Source organism: Lacerta agilis, chromosome 6 (assembly GCF_009819535.1).
Source record: "Lacerta agilis isolate rLacAgi1 chromosome 6, rLacAgi1.pri, whole genome shotgun sequence".
NCBI classification, from domain to species: domain Eukaryota; kingdom Metazoa; phylum Chordata; class Lepidosauria; order Squamata; family Lacertidae; genus Lacerta; species Lacerta agilis.
In genome coordinates, this window is record NC_046317.1 from 45,883,210 (window position 1) to 45,906,489 (window position 23,280).

At 46.6% G+C, this 23,280-nt stretch overlaps 2 protein-coding genes across 5 annotated transcripts in view; one reads left to right on the forward strand and one right to left on the reverse strand.

Annotated features, from left to right (window-relative positions):
• Window positions 1–8,909, forward strand: part of SLC6A9 (solute carrier family 6 member 9) — a 57,219-nt gene extending 48,310 nt beyond the window's left edge. Inside the window, exons 8-14 of one of the 2 annotated variants that reach the window (XM_033152339.1) lie at window positions 25–128; window positions 864–1,101; window positions 1,863–1,997; window positions 2,109–2,208; window positions 5,819–5,919; window positions 6,262–6,432; window positions 6,540–6,758. In XM_033152339.1, the coding sequence (XP_033008230.1) occupies window positions 25–128; window positions 864–1,101; window positions 1,863–1,997; window positions 2,109–2,208; window positions 5,819–5,919; window positions 6,262–6,432; window positions 6,540–6,758 (1,068 nt within the window). Of the gene's footprint in view, window positions 1–24; window positions 129–863; window positions 1,102–1,862; window positions 1,998–2,108; window positions 2,209–5,818; window positions 5,920–6,261; window positions 6,433–6,539 lie in introns of both variants that reach the window. The other variant, XM_033152338.1, reaches the window with a different exon arrangement.
• On the reverse strand, window positions 8,860–23,041 carry CCDC24 (coiled-coil domain containing 24). 3 transcript variants are annotated; one of them, XM_033152340.1, is made up of 9 exons: window positions 22,867–23,041; window positions 21,534–21,722; window positions 19,454–19,638; window positions 17,031–17,138; window positions 13,067–13,153; window positions 12,029–12,083; window positions 10,358–10,427; window positions 10,022–10,142; window positions 8,860–9,633 (listed from the first exon to the last, which is right to left on the reverse strand). In XM_033152340.1, the coding sequence occupies exons 2-9, from the start codon at window positions 21,687–21,689 to the stop codon at window positions 9,267–9,269; spliced, it is 1,149 nt and encodes a 382-aa protein (XP_033008231.1). In that variant the 5' UTR covers window positions 21,690–21,722; window positions 22,867–23,041; the 3' UTR covers window positions 8,860–9,266. The 3 variants fall into 3 exon arrangements, with proteins under 3 accessions (XP_033008231.1, XP_033008232.1, XP_033008233.1); XM_033152341.1 differs by having other exon boundaries at window positions 22,762–23,041; XM_033152342.1 differs by lacking the exon at window positions 22,867–23,041 and having other exon boundaries at window positions 21,533–21,675.
• Window positions 23,042–23,280: the final 239 nt, after the last annotated feature.

Below are 23,280 nucleotides of genomic sequence, written 5' to 3' on the forward strand. Positions count from 1 at the left end.
ATTCCCTTTCCTTGTCTTTGGTAGGTATGGGGAGATGCGGCTTCCCAGATCTTCTATTCATTGGGATGTGCCTGGGGTGGACTTATCACCATGGCATCGTATAACAAGTTCCACAACAACTGCTACAGGTAAGATTCATTCTATAAGCAATCCAGAAAGGATGCTCAAACTGTTGGCGTGGCATAGTTCTTGTCTCTGGAAGGTGTCTATAGGGAGGTGCAGGAATCACAGTGGATCTCTGGCCACTACCCCTTCCATTTTGAGGTGCTCGATTTTAGATGCTGCCCATTTTCAAGTTGTTGCATGAAACCATGAAGTCTAAGGACTTGACTTCTTCACCAGAGCCTTAACAAAACATATAGGGCAAGGGTGGCTAACCTGTGGTCCTCCAGACGTTGTTGACCGCCAGCTCCCATCAGCCCCAGCCAGCATGGCCAATGGTCAGGGATGGTTTACTCCAAGGGCCACAGATTAGCTACCCCTAATATAGGGCATGTGTTCAGAATTAAACATGGTGGACTAGTTACCTCTTACATATTTCAGCCACTTTTTTGTTAAGGGAAATAAGAGGTGATTTTCCCTACTCTTTTTAAAATTTAAATTTTTTGTTCCTCCAGAAATCAGAGCTGCTTACTTGGGGCTCTACAGGGGGTCTCTGGTGATACTGTTGAGAGTTAGAAGTGCTTAGCTTTAGAGAAGGCAAGGTACATGAGATACCTTGAATCCATTCACTTGACCTTTTCCTCATTCATTCAGTGATTTTTTTCATGGATGAAATAATCTCTCCTCTCCACCTTCAAGGCTCATTCTTTGAACCTTTTCCTGGTGTCTCATAATGTGGCATGTCCTCCCACTTCCAACAGGGACAGCATCATCATCAGCATCACCAACTGCGCCACAAGTGTCTATGCAGGCTTCGTCATCTTCTCCATCCTTGGCTTCATGGCCAATCATCTAGGTGTGGATGTTTCCAAGGTGGCTGACCATGGTCCTGGCTTGGCCTTCGTGGCATATCCAGAGGCACTGACACTACTTCCTATCTCGCCCCTTTGGTCTGTTCTCTTCTTCTTCATGCTCATCCTGCTGGGGCTGGGAACGCAGGTAATCATGGAAATCGACCCATCAGATATTGTAGGGTGGGAGAGAGGGTATAGGCACCTATGTAGAACAGACACACTTGCAATTGGGGCAGTTTAGTAATGGAGGGCTTGGTATGTGAGAGTGGGCACTGGTGTCAGAGGCATTGCAGAGCTGGGTGGTGGAGAGTTCAACAAAAATCACCTGGGGCACTGCATCAGAAATGAATTCTCCTTTTTCCAGACTGGGTAGAGCAAGCTGAGTCACATGCTTAGGGACTAGGGATAGGTAGCCAAGCTGGTTGCATCCAGATGTTTTGGACTACAAATTTCCCATGAGGCCCAGCTGACATGGCCAGTGGTCAACAATGGTAAGAATTGGAATCTTAACAACATCTGAAAGGCATCTCTTTGGCTATCCCTACTGCAGACAGAAAAGTTACATTATTATTATTTTTAAAAACTTATTATTATCATTATAATCATGTATTTATTTATATCACAGCTTTTACCCTGACTCAATGTGGCTTACAGATAAAATAAGAACAGATAAGAATGATGTTATATAAAATGTTATTCGTGCCCACGTTGTCCCAAAGAACAAAGAAAGCATATTTGATCTCAGGCTGTGGGCCTCTTCTCAAGCAGTCCAGATCCTCACCCTGAAAGTGTATTAGAACTGGTTCAGGTGGAGCAGGCCCCGTTGCTAAAGGGGATGGATGGAGAGGTTGAAGCCATCTCAACATTCCTCACGCCCTGTTTCTCCTTGTTCAATTCTCTCCTTAGTTCTGCCTCCTGGAGACTCTGGTCACAGCCATCGTGGATGAAATAGGGAATGAGTGGATCATCCGTCGGAAAACCTTTGTGACTCTAGGTGTGGCTATAGTGGGCTTTCTTCTAGGGATTCCACTCACTACACAGGTATGGGGCACAGGGAGAGGGGGCATTCTTAGTCTGGAAAATCAACCCTTACTGAGCTGAGGGCAATAGGACTTGCCGATACTGACAGCTTTCCTTCCCTCCATTCTCCAGGCTGGCATCTACTGGCTGTTGTTAATGGACAACTATGCAGCAAGCTTTTCACTTGTCGTTATTTCGTGCATCATGTGTGTCTCTATCATGTACATCTATGGTAAGTATCCTGAGAGTTGCCTGGAAGCTTCTTCTGGGGTAGCCAGTCAAGATGTGGGCCATTTGCACTTCATCCTTTTTAGAAGCTATGTCAGGAATAAGCTGGGCAGCGATTGGCATTCCAAATCAGAATTGGTCAGGGTATTCCACAGTCCAACAAAACCTTTCACTGGTAGTCAAGACTACCAAGACATCTTCCTTCTGTCTGCAGTGTGACTGACAGATAGGAACCCTAGAATTGTTAGGGAAATTGAATAAATTATATTCAACAAGAAAAAAGGGACACTAACAATATGGATTCTAATATCATAGCTATCCAAAGAGGCACCAAACAAGGATGCCCACTATCTCCCTTTTTATTCATCCTGGCTCTGGAACCTTTAGCAGTTCGAATCCGAGCAGCCACAGACATCAAGGGAGCAGAAATAAAAGGCAAAACCTACAAATTAGGGCTCTTTGCAGATGACCTAATGGTCACAACACCAGACCCCATAAACACAACAACCTCCCTAATCAGAGAACTCAACACATTTGCAATGGTGTCGGGCCTGCAGGTAAACTATGCAAAGTCAGAAGCTATGTGCTTCAATACCCCTCCCCACACCCAAAAGAACTAGCTAACATCACCAAGTTAAAACTTTGCTACACCAAGTTCAGATACCTAGGGGTACAAATAACCAGAAACCTCAATAAATTATACCTCCACAACTACAAGCCCCTGTGGTGACAAATAAACAAAGACCTAAAGAGATGGAACAACATGAACTTCACTCTCTGACAAAATAGCCATGATCAAAATGACCACCCTCCTGAAACTAACCTACCTATTCCAAACCCTCCCAATCTGGATTCCCCAAACCCAACTCCACAGATGGCAGAGAAAACTGCACTCTTTTATCTTCTCACACAAAAAACCAAGAATAAGCCCCAAATATCTGCACCTCCCCTCAGAGGGAGGATGGGGAATCCCCAACATAGAAGCATATTACATTGCCAACCAAGTACGCCACATAATCTCATATATACTAGAAGACAAAATAATGGGTACACCTGGAGAGGGACACAATTGAAAACACCTGCACCACAGCATACCCATTCCTCCCAAACAAACTAAGGAGAATTCCCACAACACTTAACAGGTACATACAGACCATGCTTAAAGCATGGAAAGCAGAAAGAGGCAAACTGTCCCCATTCCCATCCCCACTAACTCCCCTGGCACACCACCTACTATTCCATCATGTCGCACAAAACCTCCAGATAAAAACCTGGCAAACCAAAGGCTTACACCGCCTAACAGACTTCTATAAAAATAGCAAACCCCTGTCAACACAAGAAATACAAGACAAACTAGAAGACACCCAAATCCTCTGGTTAACACACCACCAATTACATGTCCTCTTAAACAACCCAGTAGTAAAATCAGCAGCAACTAGGCCCTGACAACCTTCAAAAACCTCTTCCTAACAACAAAGGGACATGGCAAAGGGATGGCATCTGCAATATACAAAATACTACTTCATAATCCCATGAACTCCCTAGACGTAATCAAAAAACAGTGGGAAGATGACATAGGCTATGAGATTAACCCCACTCGGTGGACCAGAATGTGGTCTAAACCCCCCTTTAAATCCATATCAACGAAAAGGAAATAACTCACTCTGAAACTCACTAACATGTGGTACCTAACACCAAGGAAACTAGTGCTAATACGCCCAGGAGCCTCACCAAAATGCTGGAGAGGGTGCACCTCCACAGGCACATACCTCCACATGTGGTGGGAGTGCCCCAAAATCCAACTATTCTGGGCAACAGTCATACGAGAAATATGTAAAATAACTAAGCAAGTATTAGAAATCACCCCAGAATTGGCCCTACTAAACATCTTCCAAGACAATAATGCCCACTTACACCACCAAGTACTCATAACCCACCTACTCTCAGCAACCAGAAACATCATAACCAGACACTGGAGAGACCTGTCAGGAGTAAGCATAGACCAATGGTACCAAATAGTATGGGAAACAGCCCTACTAGAAAAATTAACCAATAAACTGAACCTGACACAGGGACAAATAGAAGATGCCTTCACCCCTGCATGGCTCCCCTTTATCACATACACAGCCCAACAAGATAACGACCAGAATCCACCAAAAGCATACAAATCAATATGGCTAACCTGATTCAAAACTCCCACCCACCCCACTCACTCATGAAAACAAAGTTCACCACAGCCAGTCACAAACAAGCAACTACACCCTAGGCCAACCCCAACTTCTCTCACCAGCAAAGGAACACAAGCAAATAGCGAAGAGAACCTACATAAACGACGCTGACACAAAACCCCACACATACATTAAAATAGACCCCACCCCCACCCACCATGGCCCCCTCCACCTCTTCCCTCCTTTTTTCCCTAATGTAACATAGTCTCAACAAATGAAACTGACCTGTAGAAAATGTAACTTGAAAAAAAAGAGACATTGCACATACTTTTGTAAACTAAGAAATCTTTAATAAAAAAATACTTTTAAAAAACACACACATAAGAAAAAGCGACTGTGGTACCCCTGGGAGGGAAATCAGCAAACTCTCTGATCATTCTTGGCTTGTGAAACCTTCACCATAGATTAGTTTCTCCAGACTAACGATGAAGGCAATGTTTTCCCTAGTCTCCAAATCCATATAGGAGTAACGTCACTCAGGCAGGGCGATATGGATTCTGTTGAAGATAACATGTCCAACAAGGCTTGTACCAATGGTCAGTTTGGTGAGGCACTTGCTGAGGTCCAAGATGCTGGGCTGATCTCCCATTTGCCAGTGAGAGAAATGCTTGTTGCTAGGAAAATAAACTGTGCAAGAGCAGGCCTGGTGTCAGCTGAGGCCTCAGTATTATTTCTTGGCCCACCATTGCTGATGGCTGCTATGGATCCTCTATGCCTTTCAGCTGGGACTGCAGGCAGCAATATATCATCACCACAATTTATTGATCACCTTCTTAAACCACTGGGTCTTAAGGCAATGTACACTTAAAATAATTAAAAGCAATTAAAAACACAATGACAATACATACAATTAAAACCCTAAGGAGTGGACACTCTTGTAAACAGCTATTTATCCAGCTGGGAAAGTCTTTGCATTCTGCACTGTGCCCTAGAGCTACATCAGGCACCCAGGAGCATTGTGGGAAATTACAAGGGTGTCTCCTAGTCCTAGCTGTCTGTGGAAGTTGGCCAACTAGAGGGCCCAGTTCCCACTCACCCCCCACAAAAGAAACAAAACCCTGGAGCTGGCTGTATGCAAGGGTTGAGCTCCATTGTCTCATCCAGGTCCTCTCCCATGAAGGAGTTGGAAACTCTGGGGCAAACTCTGACTATCTGGTGCTCTGCTTCCTCTGTCAAAGCAGGGAGAGTCTGTGGAATCATGATGTGGGGTGAGGAGAGAGACCCATCACACTGGGAGAGAGTGCACAATCTACAATGTGGAGTCCCACAGACACCCTACTACACACAACAGGGCCCATGAAAACCTGCAGCTGGCCCTGGTGCCCAATTACAATGTCCCTTGTTCACACCACTCCTCTGACCACCCTTTGCCTCTGCTCCACACAGGGCACCGGAACTACTTCAAGGACATTGAGATGATGCTGGGCTTCCCACCACCCATGTTCTTCCAAATCTGCTGGAGATTCATCTCTCCTGTTATCATATTTGTGAGTGTGTGGCGAGAACACTGCCAGTGAGAGGGGGCTAGAATGGGAGGGAGAGGACTGTGAACAGCCACTCGCATATGAGGAGGGGGGAGACATTAAGTAGCACACCAGTACAGGAGAGAACAGTGCCAAAGAAGAAGACAAGGGAAATACCAACGAGGAAGAACTACATCTGCAAAGGAAAGAGGGGTTCCCAAAGATGCAGTGAGTGTAACATTGGGCATAAGCGTAACCAGTATGAAGGACAGGAGGGTGTGGAATTAGGGCAGTTGCCTGATGCCACCTCCCCCTTGCTCCCCTTGGGCTTTGTATCACTCAGTCTTCTTTCCCCTCTCTCCTCAGTTCATCCTCGTGTTCACAGTGATCCAGTACCGACCGATCTCCTACAATACCTATGTGTACCCCACCTGGGCCATCTCCATCGGTTTCCTTATGGCGCTCTCGTCGGTCATCTGCATCCCTATCTATGCCGTGTTCTGTGTGATGCGCTCAGAAGGGGACTCGCTGATGCAGGTGAGGCTGTCCGTGAGCAGGCTAACTGAGCGCCCCCTGCCTTGGATCCCAGTGGCCAAGGGCTTTGAATCCACTAACCTGCCCCCTTGCCTCCTGTCTACCTGCAGCGTTTGAAAAATGCTACCCGTCCCAGCCGCGAGTGGGGCCCAGCCCTTATGGAGCACCGGAAAGGTCGCTATGCGCCAGTACTCAGCTCCTCCACAGAGTCCCAGCTGGAGGTGCAGCTGCTGAACCCTGAGAAGCCCAAGAGCGACGAGGCTGGCGTGGCAGTTGCCATCACCGTGGGAACCAACGGCTCTACCCACAGCCAGGACTCCAAGATCTGAACATGAGCCTGGGAGGCAGGGCAGGGAGCCCTCCTTGCACCTCCCCTCTCCCACCTGCCCTGGTCCTCCCAACCCTACTCTGCTCAGATATATGACAGCGCCCCCCACTGGGTGGGGGAGCCCTGGCTCCAGGGCTGCACCGGACTCTGGGGGAGGGGATGTGAGTTCCAACCCCACCCACCTCATTAGTGCCCCCGTGCCATCTTGTAACCCTCATGTTTACAGTCATGTTTGGATGGCCCCAATTCGCAACCAGGACCAGGGTCAGGGGTGGGGAGGGTGTGCACTGGCTGAAACGTTGGGGGTGCCTTGGGAAACGGCACCAGGAGGAGGGTCGGTTGGAGCCTCGCTGGCTCAGCAACCCCTTTGGGGGTGGATTCTGGCAGCTGCACCTGGGCCCAGGGGGTCTGGTATCTATTGGGGGTGGTATGCCCCACACTGCCCTGGATCAGGGCCCTGGGGACTGGCCCCACAGATAAGTAAATGGGGGACTGGGGTGGGGGGAGGGCAAGAGGGTTGGTCGTAATTGTAAATGTTAATCTTGACATTCTAGGCATCGCTTGGCCACAGGCTAGGCAGCCTTCAGCTAGGCTGTTGCCCCTGCGAGGGCTCTTCCAGAGATGCACTTAAGACTGCACCTCTCCCCCCCCCCAACCAATGCACATACCTCCCCAGCTTCCCCACCTAGGAAAGGAAAGCTAGCTTCCCCAGCACTTACCAATTTGCACTTCTCACCATGGCCTCCCATGATAAGAAATGTTCCTGCTAGAAACTATGTATTGAATTTGGCAGGTTAATGATTGGCGTGGGTGGGTAGGGGTCAGGAGAGGGCATGGGAGGATCACAACTCAATGAACAAAAATATGCACTTGTCTCCCTCCTGATCTTAATATTGAGCCTTATTTGCACACCATCCAGAATCGCACACCTGTAGAGTGAAATGTAAGCAAACAGCATCTCTCATAAATAGAAAAAAGGGACAGCTGAGAGGCTGGATGCACCGTATTACCATGACAGACATCTCGGGCAACGCCACAGACTCTGGGCAGCACATGCAGCCCGCTGGACAGATTTTGCCCAGGTGTGCATTCTTGGTCTAGACAGCATCTTCTGGATGCTTCCCCCAAGCCTGTTATTCTGAAGCACTTTTCTACACTCTTCCCCGAAGAGGAATAAATTAATTTGAATGGGGTCTCCAAAAAGGAAAGAGACCATTTGGACCTAGCCCTGCCTCATCCCACAGGGAAAGGGACAGAGCCAACCATGGTGCTAAGAGCAGATGATGTGCCACGTCCTGCCCACACCATTGCAGGTGGGAAAGACACACACACACAAAGAAAAAGCACAAGCTTCCCTAAAGGCTATCCTGGCCAGGCCTGGGTTCCACGTGGCCCACTTCTCCACTAGTGGTGGGGGAAGAAACTGCTAGCTTCATGGTGAAGCTTTGGAGAAGTTGGCCATAGGCACCAGCCCCGTCTCCAGCTGCAAGGCTTTTCTCCCTAACACAAAGCAGGGCCTGTGCTGCCTCAGATGGGTAGGAGGTACTAATGGTTCCGTCTTCCGGCCTCACTGTCCCGTGTTTCCATTTCAGTGTTGCTGCCTGCACTTTACCCCCTAGAAACGCCTGGGTGGAGGAGACAGGAGACCCCGGCAGCCACAACCCTGTCTTTTACCCCAATGCCAATTCACTTAACCAATGCCAAACAGTGCATGTTGGGGGGCGCCCCTCAGCTCCCAGCCGTGCACGATTGCTGCGGTGTAGCCATGGTGCCAACAGCAAGGGCACACCTGGCTCCTACCCACGTGGTACCTGCTCCAGCCAGTGGCATGGGCATAGCAGCCAGCGTTCCAAGTGCCAAACGTCTGCATCGTGAGCAGCAGTTAAGAGGGAGAGGGGGGACAGATGGCTCCATGCCATGATGGTACTTTCACCCTAAGCCTCCAGCCCCTGGACCTTCCCTCCTCTGCGCCAAGGCTGCACTATTTAATGCATGGTTCCGTGTCTGTCCTTTCCTCCTGTGTCGAAGGCGGCAGCTAGCATTGCCGCCTCATCGTTCATAGCAATAATTGTGACGCGTCTCCCATACTGTGACTCTTCCAGTTGTAGATTTTTAAAGTCTGATAGATTTTAATGAAATTTATATTCCTGAACCTTGGGTGGTACAGTTCTTTGGCATGCGTGGAGGAATGGGGAAGGTGTGGGTTGGGTTCACAGCCTCACTGCCACAAGGCCCACTGCCCTGTGTTGTGGACAAGAAGGAGAAGAAGCATCTCACTGGCATGAGTCCCACTTGCAAGTAGTTTATCTGCATTCATGGGTTGGGGAGGTTGTATATATGCATTTCTTTGCCTTTTTGCTTTCCCTGGAATCCCATTGACCCTGTTCACAAGGATGAGCAAAAGGCAACAGCAGCAACTCTTGAGGCACAGGATGCTGCAGGGCTGGGTCCCCTGCAGCATGGGAGTGGGAAGTGACGTACTTAAGGGAAGGTGGCAGCTATCTGTTCCCTAGCTGGGTCCTTTGCATCGTAGCAGCCGAGTGCGAGGGCAGAAGCGGGGCACTGGGCATGGCTCTGTAGGAGGTTTGGGGTGGAAGACATCCAACCCTGCTACTGCCAACCCGCAGGCTGAAGCAATCCTGCCCCCTTTCAGAGGCACTGGCAGCACAGGTCTGGGCAGCAGAACATCATTGTCCTTCCTGGCTTGGTTGGGTTCCTCACCATCTCGCTGTGGCCATCCATAGGACCCTCGTGCTGAGTGGCCCCGCCGGGGTAGTGCCTGATGGCATAAAGAAGAAGTCTGGTCTCTGAGAGTTGGTGAAGAAGCAGGACTGATCTCTCCAAAGCTTGGTCCTTTTGCCACGCCTCTTAAACCACTGTGAAAGGAAAGGAAGGGGTTACTAAGAAGCAGGAGGTGTTGCCCAAGCATCTTTCTGTGTAAAGCATCGAGGACAGAAAAGCCTTAGTCACTGCAGCAGAACTAATGGGTCCCACACAAAACAAACTTCAGAATTTTTACTTAAAATATGGCAGGGATGCTAGAGACCATACAGCACAGCAAGCCAGCATGGTGCCCCCTCTAGATGTTAGACTCCCAACAGCCCCACCTGGAGGGCACACGTTGGTGACCCCTGCCATAGAATAATAAACCAACCCTGAACAATCCTTGTACCTCTCTGCTGCAGGTGCCAGTTTGAGAGCTGCCCCTCAGTTATAATATTATGCAGCTTCATGGTATCAAGGCTTTGGGGCTTGCAGGCTTACCTGAATTGCGGCTGGTAGCTGCTACTCCCAAGATGTTTCGACATCAGGGAAGGGCTGGTGCCTAGCTTAGGCTGGCTTAGCTGCAAATCCCGTTCCATGGCGCGCTTCTCCTCTTGTAATTCTGTGGAGAGAAGACCCTATTTCATGGGGATTGGGGGAGGCAACAATCATGAAGAGCATTGGGGCTGGCACTCACAAAGAGACCATGCCCCAATCCCATTGCAAACACCACTCCTTGGCAACACCAGCCTAAAGATGATGGCTATAGGCACCATGATGCTGCATCCCTTCCCCAATTCCCAGCCTGGCCTTATCTGACACTCGGTTTCTGCATACCAGCCATGGTGGGTTCATGTGTTGCCTCTAGCAGCTCTGTAGCATGCTGATGCGCCTCCTCCAGTTGGCACTGTGGAACATGAAAAATGCTATAGGAAACACAACACAGAAGAAAGAAGCTGCTCCTTTAACTATACCATTTCTTTTAAAGATGTACATGTCTCTGCTTAAAGGTTTTCCTCCTGATGGAAAGTCTTCCCGTATTAAATAACTTACTTTTCCTCCCAGCCTTCTGGTTGCCCCAGTCACTGCAGAAAGCTAATGGATAGGCACCAGCATATCCAGTCCCTTCAGCTGATGATGCTCTTTCATATTCTTCTGGAAAATAGTCTGTCAGGTTGCTGACTTAGAAACATAGTGGGCTGATTTAATAGGCTGTCATTTGTTAGAGGTTTATAAGCAGAGGCTAAATGGCCACTTCTCAGAGATGCTGTAGCAGTGGATAGCCTACATTGCCGGAGGTTGGAGTAGATCAGGGGTCAGAAAACTTTTTCGGCAGGGGGCCAGTCCACTGTCCCTCAGACCTTCTGGGGGGGCGGACTATATTTTGGGGGGGAAATGAACGAATTCCTATGCCCCACAAATGCATTTTAAATAAAAGGACACATTCTACTCATGCAAAAACACGCTGATTCCCGGACTGTCCGCGGGCTGGATTTAGAAGGCGATTGGGCCACATCCAGCCGCCGGGCCTTAGTTTGGGGACCCATGGAGTAGATGATCATTGGGACTAGATGATCATTCCAATTGCAGTTCTACGATTCTTTTGACCCCGATTCCGCAGTCACAAGTCACTGTGATTTCATAACTTGGCAGCTCTCAGCACTATGGGTGTACTGCCGCAAAGGTGTGTTTGTTACAACAACAACAACAACAACAACAACAACAACAACAACAACAACAACAACAACAAGACACTGGTGACAGGAAGTACTCTTGCAGCAGTCCTGCAGTCCAATGTGATGGTGTTTTCACATCCAAATCATCATAACAGTTTTCCTGGCACATCTTTCCTTAGCCCCTCCCTGTCTCTCAGATTTCGGAAGAAAACAAAAAGCTAGCTATTTGGGCAGTTGTAGAACTGGTATGGAAGCCAAAGACTCTTGTCACTCCTCTCTTGATGAACTCAAGAGTTCTGACCCAAGGCCTCCCCACACTCTGTTCTAACCCAGGCTGCCATAGCCATGGGAACAGCTTTGTAGATACATCTCTGAGACCAAGCTCCTGTGTACATGGGCAGGAGGAAAGACCTGGGAGCGGTTAATACTAGAACTTGGGTCCATCCAATGAAGACGATGGTTGCAAGATTCAGGACAAACAAAAGTAACTATGGAATTTGCCCCTATGAAATGTAGGGATGGGTGCCAACTTAGATGACTTGCCGTGGGGATGTCCTGCATGCAAGTTTCCTATAAGCATCTGTGAGAACAGGGTGCTAGACTAGATGGGGCTTTGGTCAGATCCCACAGAGCCTTGCCTCTGTTCTTACACAATAGTCTAGAAGAGCTGAGGAAATGTTGCCACAGATGCTCCACCCAAGCTGCAACACAAACCACTCTCACAGACCTATTGGCCAAAACTTGAAGCAGATGCTTGGAAGCGCATGGGAGAAACACTGCTTATGAGGAACTCTAGAGACCCTCCTTGAGATGAGAAGGGTTCGGTCCTTACCTGTAAATAAGGGATGTATCTTTCCAGATCACAGCACTCATCCTCTAGCAAGGTTCTAGGAAAAATAGTACAGCCAGTGAGACCCATAGAAGTTGACACATTTGGGAAAGAAAACAATTGCCAGCATTGCAGACTTGGTGTCTCCACATCTTCCTCACTTTTTGTTTACGTTCCCAATGTGGGAGCTGGCAGTTCAAATGAAAGTTAGATGTGAGGATAGCCACCATTTGCTTGCAGTGGCAACTCAGGTTGCTAGGGATGAGAAGAGAAAACCACGCTACTTTGAAGCAGTTCGTAACTAGGCACAAGTATCTCTAATGCCGACAGTGTTTCTAAACCTTGTTTTGTACTCTGCTGCTCTCCTTGTTCAGAGTTCCCCAAGTTCCTGGCTGGTGAACACTTCCTGGGATGTCTGGGGGTGGACTTCAGCAAGCTCCCTTCAATAACTATACATACTGCCTGGAATATGCAGGATGCCCAGTGACACAAGATGGAAGAATCTTCACAAAGCCCTTTGTGTGTTCCCCACTGGAGACTGCACTGGGAGCCAAGACTATGTATGGCTCAGACACCACACTCCTGTGTTGCTTCTTGACCTTCTCTTGAGGTTCCCACCTTTTTATGCTATGCCTTTCCCACCAAGTTCTGCTACAATTGTTGTTTGATCTGCTTCACTCTTTGCAATTACACAGAGCAAAATGTGCCATAAAAATTATATCTGCACCCAGAGAAAGTTTGGAAAAAGACTTTTGCCCCTCCTTGTCATCATGATTGTGGTATAGACCAGACTAGGAGACAGCTGGTGGGGAGGGTTAGATGGTCAAATACAAGCTGCTTGGGTCCATCTGCACACATTTTCACACAATGCCATCCCCAGCTTCCCTTCTGTCTCTGCAGTGAGTTTACTGTTCTCAGCCACAAGGTATTCTATTTTATCTGCCTTCCAGATACCTGCAACGGATACCTCTAACCCTCTTGTGCCTTCTTCCCTCTTACAACATTTGTGCAAATAAGAAGCCTAATAGAGCAAAAACTTACCGAAGTTGAGAGGCTACCTCACTGATATGGGCAATATTCAGTTTATTACAGAAGGATTCCAGATTAGCGGTTCTGGAGAATAATGGCCTAAGGAAACAGAAATTGGGTGAGACTTGCATTTTCCTGTGACCAGATGGGCTTGAAGCCTGCAACTGGGCATTCCTGCACTAAACAAAGCTTGAATGAGACACTGGCACAAGGATCATGTAACAAAATTTGGTTGGGGATGTCAGTCATTTTATTTCCAGGACCCCTAGTCTCTTTCAGTGAGTTTTACTCCCATCCTCTCTGTATGGCTGTCACAGGACAGGGATTGATCAAACTAAACTAGCATGCCTCTTGGAACTCAGACACAGAACATTAAAATCACAGACCACGCCCCAGTAGAAGCAACACTCATAATAGGAGAGGAAGCACAAACTACCCAATCATGGTCCTTCAGCCCCATCCTAACCACAAACGAACTACCTAGAGAGTCTCTTGAAAACTCTCCAAAACTACTTTAAGGACAATGATGGGGATGACATTGCAACCTCCCTCCTCTGGGACACAATGAAAGTGGTCATCAGAAGTGCCTACATAAAGGAGAGGGCATCCCTTAAAAAACAAACTTTCTCGAAAATTGGTAAATTAGAACAAGACATTTCAACCTTGTTATCACACTACAAGCTTTTACGAATATGGAGGGAAGAACTCCAGACTATTAGCAAACAGATGCAGGAAAAAATCACTCAAAACAAGTATACACTGTGTATGTCACTATAAAAGACAGTAGCGTTAACATCCTCCACCAAAGAAATAACCTCAGAATTTTACACCAACCTATACACCTCCCGCAGCCCACCTGAACAGGAAATCAGAAGATTCCTAACAGGGCTGACCATGCCAACCTTAACTGCAGAGGAACAAAAATTCATGGAGAGAGAGAAACACCATCGAAAACATCCCCACAACAACACACCCATTTCTCCAAAACAAACTAAAGAAAATCCCCACAACACTCACGCAATCAAAGAACAATGGGAGCATGACATAGGCTATGAAATTAACCCCACCCAATGGACTAGAATGTGGTCTATACCTCCCTTGAAGTCCATACCAGCCAAAAGAAGGGAACTCACTCTGAAACTCACCTACAGGTGGTACTTAACACCATGGAAACTGGAGCTGATATGCCCAGGAACCTCACCAAGATGTTTGAGAGGCTGCACCTCTGCAGGCACATACCTCCACACATGGTGGAAATGCCCTATAATCCAACCCTTCTGGACAGCACTCCTACAACAGATATGCAAAATAACTAAACAGGTGTTAGAACTCACCCCAGAACTGGCCCTACTGAACATCTTCCAAGATCATATTGGCCACTCACATTATAGAGATTTTATAAACCACCTACTCTCAGCAACCAGAAGCCTCATAGCCAGACACTGGAGAGACCTGTTGGGAGTAAACATGAACCAATGGTATCAAATTGTATGGGAAATGGCCTTGCTAGAAAAGCTAACCAATAAACTGAAACTGGCACGGGAAAAATAGAAGAAAACACCTTCACCCCAGTATGGTTCCCCTTTATCACAGCCCAACAAGACAATGACAAGAATCCACCAACAGCATACGAATCAACCTGGCTTACCTGACCCAACGAGCCCTACCCCACTTACAAATGCAAACAAACCCCACTGCAGACAACCAGACAACCAACCACACCCTGCTCCCCAATACATCTCACTACCAAGGAAATGTAATAATGAATAGAAAGAGAACCTACCCAGTTGATGCTGACACAGAACCCCACACATATACTACACAAAAGAATATAAGCCTCACCACACCACCCCTCCTCTCCCCCCTCTTCTTCCCCAACCTTATACTGTACTCAACACTAATGTCTCACAGCAAATGTAACTGACTTGTAATAAAGAATGTACAACCTGAAAATAGAGACAAGGCATTTTTTACTTTTGTAAACCAAGAAAATCTTTTTAAAAATAAATAAATTAAAAAAAAATAATAAGTCACAGCCCAGGAATTACAAGCCACAAGAACAGCATTACCAGCTTTAATGCAGGCACCTAAACTTGGAGTTGCTATCTTCATTTTGCCACAGATTTTGATCTAGGTAAGCAAGCGTACCTGGTGGATACATACTAGCTGAATAAGCAAATAGACCTGAGACTGCTATTAAGTCTCTGGGATCTTAATCTATGGGATACCCAAATGCATATCTAAACATTTTATCTAAAGCTATTATGGGGATTTAGGCCTAAACTCTTGAATCCTCAAGATAAGTATATTCTTAAACAAAAGGAAATGTGCATTTAGGAAAACAAAAGCAAGCTTAAAATCAGACATATAAGAAAAACAACACATGCTAACACATTACTGCCCTGGTTTTAGGTGTGATAGGGGTTGGTCAAGAGGATACTGCTGTGAAAAAGGTAAATTCTATGTTGTGGATCATTAGGAAATAAAAGTGATGATATCATAAAGCCATTATACAAATTGATTGTGAGACCACACTTGGAGTACTGTGTACAGTTCAGGCTGCCTCACCTCAAAAAGGAAAAGGTTCAGAAAAGAGTTACCAAAATGGTCAAAGGGGTGGAGCAACTCCCCTATGAGGAAAGGTTACAAGATTTGGGGCTTTTTAGTTAAGATGAAAGGCAAATAAATGGATATATGACAGTAGTGTAAGATTATGCATGGTATGGAGGAAGAGGATAGGGAGAAAAAATTGCCCCTCTCAAAATGCAGTACTAGAACCCAGGGCCATCCAATGAAACTGAATGTTGGAAGATTCAGCAAAAGACAAAAGAAAGTACTTCTTCACACAGCACACAGCTGAACTTATGGAATTCACTCCCACAAAATGTAGTGATGGCCACCAACTAAGTTGGCTCTAAAATATTATTACAAATCAGAAGTGCCAGCTTGGCCCCACAACCGTGGGTGTCCAGGGCTGTGGGTGCCATGCAGTGTGCATGGCCCTGGCACCAAAATTTGTGGGTGCCTGGCCACTTCATGAGGAATTTTGTGGGTGCTCTGGCACCCAGGGAGTTGGCACCTATAATACAAATTCATGGAAGATAAGGTTATCAGTGGCTACTTGCTGTGATGGCTATGTTCTGCCTCCACTGACAGAGGCAATGTGCCTCTGAATACCAGTTGCTGGTAATCACAAGTGAGAAGACCGCTGTTGCAGTAGGTCCAGATTATAGGCTTTCCATAGACACCTGGCTGGCCATTGTGAGAGCAGGATGCAGGAATAGATGGGCCTTTGGATTGATCCAGCACAGCTCTGTTGATGTTATTTTATGGTTAGCACAAGTTATTAGTCTATCTTTAGACTGCTCTTAGTTTCTTCAACTAGATATAAAAGGAAAACATACTAGGGGTGGGATTCACCTAACCATCTCTGTCAATGGAAGCCCTGCACAAAGATTTCTGCTTGCTCAATGGGTCTCCCCACCCAACCCCATTGATATTGCTCCATCTTTGCTGGCTGAGTCTGTAATTTCACAGCCTCTCTGACTTAACATTAAGGTTCTATCTAAAATGGAGACTTATAATTTAAGTGGGCACACCACTGCTAATTCTACATATGCATAATATGCATATCTATATAAATAATACAAGCACATTTCTAGATTAATACCACAATGGGACTGAAACCAGCATGGAGGCCAACTCATTGAAAGTACCCACTCCTGGAACTTGTATGAGGATCAAATGGGATAATAGTGATCAGCCCCAAATTGGCCATAGATGCAAAAAGAACCAATCACTGTTAGGTTTCTATGTCTATGGCATATGGCAGTCTGTGATGTTAGGCTTCCTACAGACAAAATCAGTCCTGGATTCTGAGACCTCCTGTGGTGATACAGTTCATGGTGTTCTGGGTAAGAACAAGTCACAGCCCAGAAGCTTATTGTGTGGAGGCTGCAGCTTCCTTCAGTCTTACCTGACTAGGGCACTGCTCCCAGATGAAGACTGACTATTGCCAGCATTTGCCTTCAGTGCAAAGGTGACCACATGAGGGCTGTATTTAGCGATAGCACAATCTTGGTTTCTGTGAAGCAGAAAAAGTACAGCCATAAGGCAATTGTTCATCCCCAGTCACTGGGCTGACAAGGACAAGAAAAGACCAGTTTGTGGCAGTGCTGGGTCACAAAACCACCCAGTAGCTGGAATGAATAGAACCCTACTTTCCATACCAAGTAGACCACAAAAGTACTTTGACACAGAACCAATAGAACACATACTGTATTATGTGGTAGGGAGACTGAGGCAAAAATTTGATGCCAGCCCCCAGTCCTTTCCCTGCCTTCCCGGAGCCAGCTACTGTAAGTAAAACAACAGGCTTTGGGAGGGTCCTAGAGCACTCCAGAGAAGCACTAATTAGGCTCTGGGCAGGAGACAGCAGGACTCTAGGACCCTGCCAGAGTCTTTACACCTCCTTCGCTAAGCCTTGCTTATCTGGCTTTGGGAAGGCAGCATGAGGACTGGGGAGGGTGTCAAGTGATGCATGCAGCCCTCGCGCCATGCATTGGACCACCCAGTTCTAGGCAGTACACAGGGAGCCAACCCTGTGCTCATGTCAATGTAGGGAAATTCAACAAGAGGGGAGCTTTTTGAAAGTAAGTAAACAAATGCAGAATTTCAGGTTGTGACTGAGAGATAGTAGAAAGGTTTGAAGGGTGTGAAGGGATTCTCCAATACGGCAACATGGTACAAACAACTCCAGCATGAGGAGTTTGAGAGCTCATCCCTTACTAGCCAGCCTGTTCTAATCCATACCTTCACTGAGCTATTCATTGGTTACACAGGGCTAAGGCAGGGAGCAAATCCTCAGGCAAGGGTTCCAGCAGGTGCTGATCCCAGTGCTCACTCGGATGAATGCTCACTTTGAACTTGGAGGTGAGACATAATCCCAGCCTCAGGCTATGGACTGAACACACCATAAAAAACAAACACACTAGCAGGACTGGCATTCTTGATAGAGGTGCTCAACAATGTGATTCCTACATGATGTAAGGGAGCTAAGTGGGAATGACAAATGCTACATGGTTGAGCCCCAAAGAATGGGAATGTAAGGCTGGAATTAATTCTACAGATAAAAAAGACTAGAGACACACACAAACTGGCAAGCTGCACTTGAATGGGGAGCGCAAGTTACAGATGGAGGTGTATGGTGCAAACATATGTTTGGCACAAGTTATTTTTGCTGGACATTGGCCATCTGAGTGACAATCATGTTGAAACTATACTGGAACTGCCAATTAAATTGCATTGGAACGGATATTTCCTAGTAGGCATTTCTGGAACAGTCACCCTTAGAAGGCAAAGGGAGATCCCAACAGTGGAAGAATGGCAGATGAAGTTAATGGATTACATGGAACTCGCAGAACTGACCGCTAGAATCCGAGACCAGAGGGAGGAGAAGGTGTCGCAGGATTGGAAAAAATTTAAGGACTATTTTGTTAAATCTGAAAAATTGAATATTTGAGCAGAATTAAGCAAAAGATTGGCTTTAGCAGGCTAATGTTAGATAAAATTGCATAGAAGAAACTTTTGGTGAATGATTTAATTGTTAAAGAATATTTTAAGATATTGTGTTTAAGTTATGATTTATATTGGATTAAGTATACTTAAGAGTATTAAGAAATACAGTAAATGTTAAGGGAAGAAGATATAAAGTTACCTATAACGTATATATGATTTTGAAGGCAGTGGAGGGAACAGGGGAAGTCCCCTAGTAGAGAAGCTAGAAACAAGAAAAATACAAAGATAGGTGTTTGTTAAGGTTTGTATGTTTTTCTTTATGCTTGTTGATATTGTTATTGTCTTTATTGTGTTTATATATTGTGTTTTTATTGTGTTTATGTTTATGTTTATGTTGTGTTTTTTCTTTGTTTTATTGGAAAATAATAAAAAATCTTTTAAAAAAAATAGAAGGCAAAGGGAGAAAGAATACTGCATCAATAGTGTAAATATATAGTTTAGTCACTAGGTGGCACTGGACTTATTTATATCTGAGTGGAATCAGAGGTTTTCCCCATCCTGTTCTTGTTGAAGAGAGACAATCAAGTTATTGTCTAGCCTCCTAATTGATTTGTCCCATGAAACTCTAAGCCTCTCATAACAAATAGTTATGGCTTCCTCAATCTAGACTGCTTTGGCCAAAAGATGATATAAAACTCACCCATTCCACACACATAAATACCACCAGCCACGTCAGTTGGAAACTAATGGGCTCTTATATCAAATAGGCTTCAGGTCTTAAGATATTCTGCTTGCTTTTTTTCTTTCCCTACTACCTGCTCCCCCTCAACTCAGCCCTTACCGGTAATTCTCTCAAGTCCCTTCTCTTCCAATCTCCAGTACCTGCCCTCCTGTGATGCCTTCTGCTGCAGGCCAATTAGAAGAAGGCGGATCTCCTCCCTCACCAGCTCCTTGAGATTGGGGGGAGCTGCCAGCAAGGCCCAGCTGTCAGCCGCTTGCAGTGGGCTTTGTTCCACTCCAAGGCAGCCTGACTGCAACTCCTGATGGAATTCCAACAGTGTCCGCACCTGTAAATAGGGAAGGAGTTGGACTGCATTAGGGACAGTGCATAGCCACATGCAGAAATTCACACATGTGCACATTGACACAAACTGCATAACTTTCACATAATCTTGCCTCCACCCTCCACCTCCTCAAATGATGAAGCACTGACATAACCTAAAAATACAAGTTGCACTCCCATTCCCAATATTGCTATTCTGCACATCTGGAAACCAAGCCAGGTGCCTGCCTGCCTGCCTGCCTGCCTGCAAGAAAAGAAAACCAATACCTAGCCATGGGTTAATTACTCACCTGATGGTAGACATTTCATAAAGGCCACAGTCAGGGAACTGACAACTTTTCAGAAGTATGTCATGTACCAAAGTATGTCATGTACCAAAGGAATAAAAGATGCCTCAAATGTGGAAAATGTGTGTGAGAGCACACTGAATTCAGTAAAATGTTGCATCTGCCCAAAGACTGGGAACAGACTATGAGGCTATTAGTTTATGTGAAGAATATTTTAAGGTTAAGAGTGAAGCTTTTAGGATATTTTTTTAAAAAAAAAACCTTTAGCAGAAAGCGGGCAAAGTTGCCTGCAGAAGGTAAGAACACCAGCCAGGACACTGTCATTCCAATGTAGTTGACAAGAGGGCACTGCATTGTTGCCATCTGTACACTCCATAAAAGGTGCAAAGCTGCAGACAGCCCACCCACAATCATTCCCTCCCTCCCCCCATGAGGAAAGTCAAGGTCATGCCGCAAAAATATCTGCAGGATATTTGTAAGGCAAGTGAGTGCCAGAACTCCCTTTCTGGCCCCACACATCCACAAGAGGAACGTTATGGTACAGCTGCTTCCCTGGCCGGCCTCTCGGATATCCAACTGGGGAGGGGAGTAGAGACACATACAAGAACACAGCAGGGAGACAGGCAGTACCTGAGCCACATTTATTGATGAAGCTGTAATAGATAGCCAGGTGAGAGACCCCATAAAGGCTGGGGAGGGGTTACTGGTCACAACATTGGGAGTGGGCGTGGGGGCTGGATCTCAAGCAAAGCTCTAACATCAAGAAGTGATAGAGAGAAAAAGGTGCCATCTGGTCAGGGTGTGCTGTGCTTGCTCTTCTGGTTTCAGGAGGAGGTAAGGCAATTACCATGTGAAAAGCCTCTGGGATGCTTACTGTTCTTCTCAGCTGCAGTCAGGGCCATGCTGAATAAAGAAAGGGCATGAATGGCTGGAGGAGAACAAAGGGCCTGGAATAGCATGGATTAGGGGCTCTGGCCAAGCATTAGGAACCAGCTGAGCTGGGAGCTGGCAAATGGGGACCTTGTCAAACAGGGAGGGGGTGGTTGCAACATTTTATCCCCTCCTTGCCGTGCCTTCTCAGATATGCTTTCCTTTCACTGATATTAAACAGCACTCAAAGCAGATGTAAGTGGCAAACCAGAGGCTTTCTCCATACAAGATTATTGTACACATGAATGCCACTCTATATGAAAATGCATGTATGCCAAAACTAGTGGCCAGTGCTCAGTGGAAGGGGGCTTAATACAATTTATAAGCCCTCCCTTAGCTCCAGTCAATTTTAGCACTCAGTCCACTCCACTAAATCTATAGACATTGTTATGGAAAAGTCCAGGTGTGAGGCTACTCAGCCACCTGGCTCGTGGGGCAGGAGCTGGCGGACTTTGCGGAGCAAAAGGAGCCCAGCCACCAGCAGAGCCCTTTCATCAGTCAAACCCCCTTACAAAATTTGTGCTGCCTCCTTAGCTGATGAGACCTAGATTTGATGCTTTATTCAGATACCCCTTTGTCACCAGCCACTTCTAAATTGTGTAGTAAGAGGGGTGGTTTGTTTGTTTGTTCTGCTCTTTTGTGAATCATTTTGAATAGGAGATCCAGTATTTCGGTACTTAACCTCAGCATGAAGTTCCAAGCTCCGTTCCACAAGGCCATGACCCAAGATAGCTTTCGCCTCAAGCCTCTCACTGGGTGCTAATTGTTCCTCTACCATTCTCCAGAGTGATGGTACCAACTGCAAAGGTTCCTCAGATACACCAGACAAGGGCAACATGGGTGCTGTAATTCAATTCCACGATAAATGAGGCTTTAAAGGGAAAAAAATGATTGTGCCAATGAGACAGTGAGTAGAAGCTCCACATCACAACTACTCGGTGCTACATGCAGTGGTGCACCTAGGTAATTTTAGACACTGAACTTAATGGTTTTACACATGGGCTGCTGCCCTCCCAAGATACACAAATATTATTGAAAAGCATTGAAAGTATTCAATTATCTGAGGTTCGGGGGGGGGCCAACAGAAGCCTGGCCCCCCGCAATGTCCTATTTATGAGGTATTTTTACCCATGATTTCCCAAGAAAAGCTCAACAACTTTGTCCCTCCCCAACATCCATGGTTTTACACCACTCTCCCATTAGACAGCCACACATACAGTACTACATTTGTCAGTTGTCAGTTGTAAGGTAAGCCATTCCCATGTTTTACAACTGCTCCTACATTCCTGATACATTAGCACAATAGATAAATGGTTGTGAAATACTCTGAGCATGTACAGTTTCACATTCTAAACTCACTTAAGTCATAGCACTAGCATTACAGGAATACAATGGAATTTGCTTCTGCTGCCCTGATGTTAAACACATTTATTGGGGGGGGGCACCAAGGGTAAAAGTAAAAAATAGAATCGAGTGCCATGTACATGCCTGGCTAACCACCCTCTGACTAAAACTGTTGTAGAAAATAAGGATGCCGCTGTGACTACCATCAGCCCCAATAGACCACAACATGCCCATGCCAGCCCAGGTGCTGCCACAGGTCGTTTGTTCCTGACTCTATCACCTGACACTCTCTAGATGGCCATTTGAGGCACCCCATTTTTGTGGGGCTCTGTACTTTCCCCCTGAGTTGCACTACTGTCTACAAATCATGTTACTTGCACTCACCTTTCTCCTACGTTGGCCACCAGAGAATAAGTGCATATAATTTTTCCTGCTCCCCATATACCAAATTCATCCCCTCACATTAACCTCCAGAGCCACACTAATTCCCGTTAATCGTTATAGCCCCAAATGTAACCTATTGCCCATTATCCCTCCCCATAGTTGCTCCCCAGTACTTAATTCACCTACGTCTCGTCCCACCGAGCCCACTTCCGCCCCAGACCTTTTACTCTTCCCACACTTCCTCACTCCCTACGGACTCACGGACATAACTCTGCGGTAGCCCTCACCTGCGACACCGGGCGGAGGGGCGGAGGGCCAGGCGTCTTGCCCTATCCGATCCCCCTCCACCCTCTGCCCCTTCCAACTCTCTGGAATATAAACTCGCCGTCTCCATGGAAACGCCCCACCGCGTTCCTCTGAAGCCTCGCCTCTTAAAGGAGCCGTGTCCAGGAGGCAGACAGGATGTCGGTCGAGCGCGGAGACGGGGATCCCGGGGGAAGGAAGCGTGTGTGTTGAAGCTCTTGGCGCGCCCGCGCATGCACCCAAGCAATCGGAGGTAAAGAGCCAGTTTTCATCCGGGAGGGGTCCCACTGGCTTTACGCCTTGGCAACAGTACAGTATTGAGAAACTTCTTTCTTTGCCCATTAATGTTCCTAGGAATGGGGCGGGGGGCGGGGAGAGAGAGAGAGAGAAAGAGATCC

What these genes read in the sequence shown, in the direction of transcription:
- CCDC24 (XM_033152340.1), bottom strand. Translation starts at nt 21,689, where the DNA reads ATGTTGCCCTTGTCTGGTGTATCTGAGGAACCTTTGCAGTTGGTACCA. An exon ending in GATACATCCCTTATTTACAG is followed by an intron (nt 10,428 to 12,028) that starts GTAAGGACCGAA and finishes CATGTTCCACAG; the next exon opens with TGCCAACTGGAGGAGGCGCA. An exon ending in AGCTACCAGCCGCAATTCAG is followed by an intron (nt 9,634 to 10,021) that starts GTAAGCCTGCAA and finishes TTCCTTTCACAG; the next exon opens with TGGTTTAAGAGGCGTGGCAA.